Genomic DNA, 9,206 nt, shown 5'->3' with positions numbered 1-9,206 from the left:
CTTGAGTCTATAAGTTCTCTAAGCTCAAGAAGTTCTTTAAAACTACACCCATATAGATGAACAATTGGGAGCTTGAGCTTAATTTCAAGGGCCAGCATAATCAAGGAGAGCTCTAGCCAGTAGATTGCATGCTCAATACGAGTCCCGGCCCAACTCCAGCTATTAAGCGGTGGCGGAGCCAGAAATTTTAGGTTGACGGACACTAATTTAAACGATTTTAGATTCTTAGGAGCATGAATATATATGAAAGAGAAAATCATTGAAGTTATGAATATGTAAAATCAAGGAATTATGTGGGCTGGTGTAGAGAAAATCATTGAAGTTGCCTAAAGGTATGGAAGGTTAAACTAGTGCCCCCAATAATTATAGCAAAGATGATGTAATTGTAGATATAATAGGTTAAATTAATGTGTGCTAGTCTTCCACTCCAAATGTGCTTTATCTGTTTGAAAAAAAGAAAAACCACTACTTGTTTCCTTGAGTCACTAGTATAGATCACAGGGGAGCTTGCCACTTGTACAATTGTGTCAACAGTCATTTTCTTTTTTGACTTTCTGATGTCGAGGTCATTTTGTCCATTTCAAGCGCTCAAAGGCGGGTACTAATACAATGTTTCATGATTGAGACAAATTCATGGAACACTATGTTCTGAAATTATATGAATCTAAATGAAACAATCATTGGAACATATTTATGATCCTATTGTTAGATGCCCCCAAACACTTTTATTGTGTTCGGGACCGAAACCGATAGCTTGCCTTGCCTTTCACATAATGCAATGTTAGATCACATCAAATTGACACATCATGTTTTACATGTGCTTCAAGTATAAAAAGGATGTGTATATGATCATCATGTTTGGCAGTAGGGATACTTTGTAAGTGTTTTATAAATCTACCGCCAAAATTGAGACAGATTCATTGAACTAGTTCTGGTGTTTTATGAATTTGCTTCAATCTTTGGGATAGATTTATGAGACTCTTATAAAGTGTTCCAGCTTTCAAACAACTTCTGAAGACATGGAGAGACTATAATCCCTAAAACTCGGTCATCTACGTAAGCAAACATCCTCTGAGAAATACTGGAGACAATTAATCTTGGTCAAGAAAAATGACTTCATGGTAAAGCATATTTGTTGAAAATGCTCCCAATTATTCGACAATGTTGAAAAAAGATTTATGGATTCCATAATGTTTAAAATTTATGGTTCAGATCTAGTTATAAGGTAAATTGTAAAGAAATAATGGAAATGTTAAAAATGAATGGTATACTGACACTGATCCAAAACTTTGATTGCTTGAACAATCTCTTCCTCTCTATGCACACCAACACATACAAATACAGAGACAATTCGGCCGCGTTTGATTACTACGGATCACTCATCTGCGGATTTCAAGTTCGACACAACTGCTTGACACAACTATGGAGAACAGCTATCATGGATTTGAAATTCTTTTGGATCTAAGAACCGCAGAGAATCAAATGCAAGCTTAAATTTTTGATAGTCAAAATGAAAAGTCCAGTCAACCCATAGGGACCAATATGGTGGACCATTTAGAAGAATGCTCAGGTGCTGATGCTAGCAAAAAACACAATCATTGTTAGCAATTTGCCACTATATCATTAGTGATTGCTGTCTAATCTAGTGCAACAAGGGCGGACCAACCAAATAATTTAGTGGCAGGCAAGGGGAGGCTTGATCATCAGCTTGAATGATTGATACTGGAGAATTCAATCTCTTGCAAACACCTACGGAACCTATACGGCCCAATCATTTTTTGCTATATTAGGAAGGGCTTGTGGAACAATCATGTAGAAGAAGAAGAAGAAGAAGAAGAAGAAACAAACTCATAAGGAACACAACAAAAAATTAAGTTGATGAATAAACAAACTCATAGGAAACACAAGGAATTTACAATACTTATATGTAAATGAGCTGAAATCCTCCGGCCATCTTAAGTTTTATTGGACAATGCAATGCATCAGACAGTATGCTATGAGATGTCAGAGATTTCTTTGTCCTAACATGAATGGAGAAATCCACAAATCCTTATATATATAGCTTCATGTAAACACCGTGGCTAGGCAGTGGAGTGTTTAATCTTTCACAAACCCCTATGGGACCTATGTGGCCCAAAAGTTACAGTCGATTAATGGATTGGTGAATGAGGTATTGTTAAAATGGCGGAGCCAGAAATTTCAAGCTAAAAGGCGTTGATACTTCAAATTTTAAACGTTTTAAATGGCACTAATATGTAAACAAATAAATGACTATGAACTATTAATATATATTTATTAAGATAAATTTAACCAATTCGTGTAGATCTAGATGGTAAATTGTCCAACAACCATGGTGCACTCTCCAGACTTCGAAAAAAGAAGATGATGAAGAAGAAGCGAATTCATGAAAGGAACTAGCATTAACATATAGTAAAAAAAGATGATGATGAAGATCAAGAAGTAAACCCATAAGGCAAAGGAATAAACATTAATATATAGTCTGATCACATAAAGACACATATCCAAACATCACAATCACAAAACCAAAGTGATACAAAGCTTGTTGCATGGCTGCCAAGCTCTAACCTACAATGTAAATTATTTCATACATGCATTACCAACAATATGCACCCATCCCTCCAACACCATACAAACTTCACATCCAAGCCTCCCCAACTCTTCCCCCAAAAGGAAGAAGCCAGTTCTTCAGTTTTCTCTGCATGAACCTTGGTGTGGCCATCCCAAGGGACATGCATAGCCTGATGATCTACTGGTCTAGGCCACCGCCACTGCCCTGAGTGCAGGCACTGTCACCACCTCTAGTTCTCTAATGGGATGCAGAGCAGTAACCACCTCTACTTCCCTGAGTTGAGGCTGAGCTGCAATGCTCTCAAGATCAGGAGGAGCTTCTGTCTCCGGCCGTTCCACTTCGAGGCGGACCTCAGCGAGCTTCTCGGCTTCGTCAGCCTTGGTATTGACTGGATAAACTTCTGAGCCTCCCCTCAGATTCACGGACACAGCTTGTTCAGGCAGCTTCTCGTCTGTTACAATGGGAGACTTGTTCTTGTAGTACAGATACAAGGCCATCTGGGTTGTTCCAAAGGTCAGGCCCAGAACATTTGGGAGCTGCTTTACACAAGATAGGAGAATAAACTGGCATTAGATTTGCCATCAATGACCAGTAATACACACACACACACACACACACACACACACATATATATATATATAGTTGATATATATGTGTTTGTCATGAATCAGCAGTGCATGAAACCATTGGCAATTTAATCAGAAAAGATCAAGAGAAATACTATGTTAACTGGTATTGTTATTAGATGAAAAGATCATGTTATACCTGTTCTTTACACCTTCAGTTTGTTGGTAATAAATACATAAAAAAGTTATAGTATAGTCAATCACATTTTGTGTTCACTAGTTTAAGCACTATCCTTGGAGGTCCAGAATGGGGCCGAGTTGGGCTTGGTTGCGACCTGCAAGGACAAAGCCAGCCCAGTCTGTGTGGTCAGTGGTTTCAGTGTTGCAAAACATATGCTTGGGCCTGTATTAAAACTAAGCTTGACTAGGTCTAAGCGCAAACAAATGATCAAAACCAGACCGCCTTCGGGCGGCCGGGACCCGACCTGTTCTTTGTTGATGCAAGACAGCTGTTTTAGCAATAAGAAGTTGATTAATTAAGAAAAATATCAGAAGCACACAGAATACAATCATGTTGCTTTGTGATGCAAAGGGATACCCGACAAAGATGATCTAAGCAAGTTTACATGAAAATTTGTGGTTCTATAGTTGCACAAGCAAGAGCTTCTTATAGTGATTAACGATTCTTGAGACTTAGGTCTTTCTAACGTGAAATTATTAGTATTCCTTTTACGCAGGGCACCATAAAGGCATCTTTAACAAAATTGAGGTTAATAATGAAGAAACCCCACGTTTTCTTCCTTCCTTTTTTGTTTAATAAAAAATATCATGAATATCAACATCATTTGTGGAATTGATTTGCATATAAATAGCACACATAATGTGAGAAAACTTGGTAAAGCTTCACGTCATGCACAAATGGTACACTTAATCATAAGGCTTGTAGAATTATTCAAAAGGTTGGAAAGCTAAGAGTGCTTAATTATTTTTCCTCTTGAACGTGATATTTTGTTAAATACCTTGACTAACGACTGAAAACATCATTTTCAATGACGATAAAAATGTTTTTGGACATGAAATTAAAGGGACAGCTTGTCCAATGGATACAAGTAAAGGTGGTTCTTCTTGAACTTTTTGTCTGGGACACTGACGAACATCAGCCCTTCAAGATTACGTAGAACAAACACGCACTTTCTAAAAGAGAGAGCCTTTCCACTGCATGCGGCAGTGTTCTAGAAAGGCCAAGAAAGGCACGCCCTGTTCCTGTCGTTCCAACAGGATCGAGAGCCAAACAATCTCTAGATCTGTCCCGGTGAGACCCAAAAATTTTTGACTCCTTAGGGACTAGACTCCAAGCTTAACTCATTCTAGGCCAAGTGAATAGACAAGAGAACCAGTTCACATGGACAAATTGATGCACCAAACACCTATTATTAATTGACCTCAATGGTTTGTGGCGCACTGGGTGGCAAGAGCGTCCACCTTATAAAAGGGACTTGGGTTTAAATCCTAGAGTGATCACTGCCAATGGCCAAGTATGCTCCACCTTTAGTTTAGACTGTCATAAGCCCCGAAAGGAGTGGTGGCCATAAGAGAGGGAGGTCAGTGGCATCTCTTAGGGACAGTGGAAAAAACCACTCACCTTTTCCCTTAACAAAAGAAAGAGAAAAAAAAACTAATTAATTAGTAAATCAGCTGAATATTGGCTTTCACAGATCAAATTGATCAGTTCTCAACCCTGCCAATCAAAAAAGGCTCCTACCCAAGTGAAGAAATTGAAGATTTTCCTTTTTCAAGCTTTTTTCCATTGATATTTCAATGAAAATTACTCTGTAAAAATCATAATCTTGGATCTGATAACGTCTCTTGACCTGATAACTAAGGAAATAAAATTAAAGGTCAGTTCAGTGAAGTTTTACCGCAACAAATAGATCGTTGATGAGGAGGCCGTAGACGAGCCACACACCGGCACTCAATGTGAGGAAGAAGGACAGGAAGAAAGGCATGAATTCCACGCTTTTGGTGCGTATGACCAACCTCTGCCATTAAAAAGCAAAAGCAGAAAGAAGGCATCCATTTCGTGATTTGGAAAAACAAAAGAGAAAAGGAAAAACTTCTGCAAAGAAAGATAGATGAAAAGGAAACTAAACGAAGAAAAATCAGATGGAAAAAGAAAAAGAGTAAACTTTGGTGGCAGCAGATGATCGACCTCAACCTCCTATGCTCTGCATACCTAGTGAGATATAACAGCAACTAATCATAGAAAGGCGGTTGTCTCTTTCTTCCATTCCTCTTCAAGATTTTAACAAAATTTGAGATGATACGTGGCTGTACAACCACCTTTACAGAGATGGCTTTTAGCAGGAAGATGTTACTACTTACTACCACTAATCGTTTTCTATTAACATATCTAAATACTATATATATATATAGCGACGGTTAGGTCTCTATTCACTAGCAGTCTAGCATCATTTGAATGCACGCCCTACTCCATTACGCCCCACCTAACTCCATGGTTTACAGTTGGACTTTCTTTCTTAGTTCTAGACGATGCACGTTCTGGAAACGTACAAATTGTATGAGAGAGAGAGAGAGATTTGTTTTTGTTTTGTAAAGTTGATTAAGCAAGTGGAAGAGTTTGCTTCGAGGGCTTCTAGTAGGATGAAGCGTGCTAATTCTGAAATTTGCCAAATCGAGAAGGAAGAAGAAGGAAGGCTACCATGATGGACAGGGGAGCTGCAGAGACGCTGACGGCGAAGGCAGAGCAGACAAAACCCAAGATCCTCAGCCTCTTGCCCCCACTAGCGAAGAGCTGAGATGGAACAAGAATGGAGCAGAAGGCCCCTACATTCAGCAGCAACAGCAACCTCACTGTCTTGGCCTGCAACTCCACATACCCACATTCACAATCTGCTTATACATATATATATATATGTATATAAGATAGAGGAATTGAGTACCTTTGCTTTCTTTGGTGCATAAAGGATGTACATGAAGATGTAAGCGGATTCAATAAAGCAGCCCACTATGTTGACAGAGATGAGGAGAATAGCGTTGGCCTTGAGAATGGCGTAGTAAATCCACAGCATGGCACTGAAGAGAGCCACCACGTAAGGAACAGACTGAAAGCCATCGGTGGTCTTCTTCTTGAAAATCCTGTAGAAGGTTGGCCTGCATGATCACAGTTTAATCAACGCCATTATTCCTGTTTTGCTGGTCTCATTCAGCTTCTCAAGAAACCAACTGCTACGAATTCCTAAAAGAAAGAGGAAAACAAAAAGGAAAGAAAACGAGGAGAAGAAGATGGGTAGCTTACGCTGGAGCAAGGTAGACCATGAAGGACACTGCATTGCCTGATATATGACAATTAAGAAGGAAAAAAGTTATAAAAAAAAAACACAGTAGTGAGATGCAATAGGAGGTGTTGAATTTATATAAATATAGGAGAAAAACAAGAGATGACAACAAAAAAATCGATAACAGAGGCATTAGGACATTTGTTGTTGTCAGGTTAAAGTGGGACTAGGTCTCCTACTCAAAGAGTAAAAAAAATGTATATATATATGTATGTATATATGTACCTAAGAGGCCGAAAACAAAGGCAAGAGGATGGGCGACAACCATGGCTGCGACTCGAACGGTATGAAATATGAAGCCAAACCAGAAGCCAAAAAAGCACCTTAACTAGGACTGGTTATGGCAAAAAAGGGTCACACCCTAAGAGAACACAACACCACAAACAATGCCTTTGCTGAGGGCTTTGGCTTAGTGTGTGGCTCATGCTTTGTATTTATAGGCTCTCCTAAGTGGGAGATGACAATTGTGAGATTTCTCTCTCTCTCTCTCTCTCTTAGTGATGGGGCCCATGCCAAATTTCTTTGTTTTATGCAAAAATAAGAAGATTCATAGTGGCCAACCAGAGCTCCCCACACCTGGCTTAACGCGAGGTCAGATTCAGATATTCAAGTTGAAGGAGGTCAAGAGCTCAACATATTGTCACTAAAACATAATTTGGTAGGAGTCTGCCTAACCCCGGATATTTAAAAGTTAGAAGGAAAAGAAAAAGAAAAGCACATATAGTTGTATTGGAATCATCTTGAACATGTACAGTCGGTATGTCTGATCTGGATCTGCTCCACATTTCATTGTGTGGTGCTTAGTTGGATCTCGGAGCTGGATTTGGACTCTGACAGACATGGGTAGTTTAGAGTTTGGATCCGATGTGCACCAAATAGTTTAGTGGATGCATTGTTCATGCATAATTGGATTTCGGACGCATACTTCCACATGAGATCTGGATCCGGCATGAACTGTGGTGATATTTCGGGTCTGGATCTGATCGAACATCAGAACTTACTGCATGAAACAGACATCCCCTGCATGTGTCCGAAAATCGACCACCCCACCGAGAAGATAGTACAAAGGATTTGAAACCCTAAGATTTAAGATATAAGGCATTCAACCCGCAACTTAGGTCCATAAACCATCCCTCTGCATTCATTGTCTCAAAAAAGCTTGAACTTTAGATTTTCAGATATCCTCATCGTGTGTGAAATCCAGATCCTGATCAAATTAAGCTCGGTGGATCTGGAGATGCCCTAATTTAGATGCATTTGAAGTTACTTATCACAGCTCGCTTTAAGGTTTGGCATGATCCTGGCTCCTCCCAACCATATCCAAAGCCTATGTCCATCAAGTGGATTTGAAGATCTCCTTGTAGCAAGATCCAGATCCGATGTTGACTGAATAACTTTTGCTTAGGAGCATGACATTGAACTACTCTTTTGATGATCTGTAATTCATGTGTGTAGAATCTCATAGATAGCTGCAATTTTTATCCGTGGATAAATGTCGGACCTGTTTAGGAACAGTGCTTTTCCATGGATGTTTGTTTGCAAGGGGCCATTGTAGAGTGCGGATATTTCATCCGCTCGTGACGGAGTGCAGATCAGGAAGAGAAAGTTGCGAGTGCCAAAGGAGGGAAAGACATTTTGATAATTTATTAAAAAAAAATGTCTCTATAGTCCTTTTACTTTTTTTTTTTATTTCTATCTTTGTCACAAAAGGTTTTTTTCTTTAAAATGTAAACTAAGGGTATTTTAGTCATTAACCATACTGGCACACAAAAATTCGTGCACTAGTATGACGCATATAACCAGGTTTGCAGATCTCGGGGACATTGTTCTGCAGTCTACAGTAAAATCCGTGCTTATCAAATGTCCCCATAACCAGGTATTGAACTCTTGACCGCCTTCAACTTGAAGATATGAAGTTGAACTGCCTAGTAATGGGGATGGATCTCCTAGTAGCTTGTTTGCGGGGCACTTATCTGGTCGGGCCAAGGCCGGGCTAGGCCCGATCGCTACCTGTAATCTGGGCCTAGTTCACAATTGTTAATCACACTTGCATAGAATCCAAGCACAACCTAGGCCTGGCCGGATGCCCGCAAGCCCAGTGGGTACCAAGCTAACCTGATGTCCACACCTAGACTAGTTCACTTCTGAGAGGTGCAAAAGGTTGGGGGTGATCCAATGTTAGCCCTTCTAGGGCGTTTGATTTGGATGTAAGATCTTTAAAAAATATTTATAGTTTTTAGCATAATGTTGTCAAATGGGTAGTCGTGGTTCGATTCCCACGGACATCACTCCTTGTACCAGTTGAGGTTGTGGGTATACCTTTTAATATTAAGAAGGTTCTAGATCTAATATAAATATGTGTAGTTTGTGGGCTTTTTCTCAGTTGAATGTCTATATGTTGAGCCTAAACCCAGCTTGCTGATCAAAGAAAAAAGAGAAAGAAAACACATACGTCAATACAAAATCAGGCATTAATTGCTTCTCTAAGGAACAAGTAGTGAAGAAAGGAAGCCCATTAGCCAGAATTGGAGTTATAACTGCAAGGCTCTCATAATCAAACGGTAGGTGAACTGAACTCCTCTATTTCCTTTCTCCTAAAAGATAAATCCAAAGCCTTTAATTGCTTCCTGATGTCTGTTTGCTGATAAATAAGTCTCAGTTTTGTTGTATAAACGAAGTCCAAATTATTTCCTA

At 39.4% G+C, this 9,206-nt stretch overlaps 1 protein-coding gene across 2 annotated transcripts; it reads right to left on the bottom strand.

The window, feature by feature from the left end:
• Nucleotides 1-2,492: 2,492 nt before the first annotated feature.
• LOC116257775 (bidirectional sugar transporter SWEET14-like) lies at nucleotides 2,493-6,902 on the bottom strand. 2 transcript variants are annotated; one of them, XM_031634752.1, is made up of 6 exons: nucleotides 6,738-6,902; nucleotides 6,473-6,509; nucleotides 6,117-6,327; nucleotides 5,876-6,037; nucleotides 5,076-5,195; nucleotides 2,493-3,126 (listed from the first exon to the last, which is right to left on the bottom strand). In XM_031634752.1, exons 1-6 carry the CDS (start codon nucleotides 6,778-6,780, stop codon nucleotides 2,776-2,778), a joined length of 924 nt encoding a protein of 307 aa, XP_031490612.1. In that variant the 5' UTR covers nucleotides 6,781-6,902; the 3' UTR covers nucleotides 2,493-2,775. The 2 variants fall into 2 exon arrangements, with proteins under 2 accessions (XP_031490612.1, XP_031490613.1); XM_031634753.1 differs by lacking the exon at nucleotides 5,076-5,195.
• Between the last annotated feature and the right edge of the window lie 2,304 nt (nucleotides 6,903-9,206).

This window comes from Nymphaea colorata, chromosome 7, assembly GCF_008831285.2.
Source record: "Nymphaea colorata isolate Beijing-Zhang1983 chromosome 7, ASM883128v2, whole genome shotgun sequence".
Classification (NCBI taxonomy): domain Eukaryota; kingdom Viridiplantae; phylum Streptophyta; class Magnoliopsida; order Nymphaeales; family Nymphaeaceae; genus Nymphaea; species Nymphaea colorata.
The sequence above is the reverse complement of the archived record's forward strand: the minus strand, read 5'-3'. Positions and strand labels throughout refer to the sequence as shown.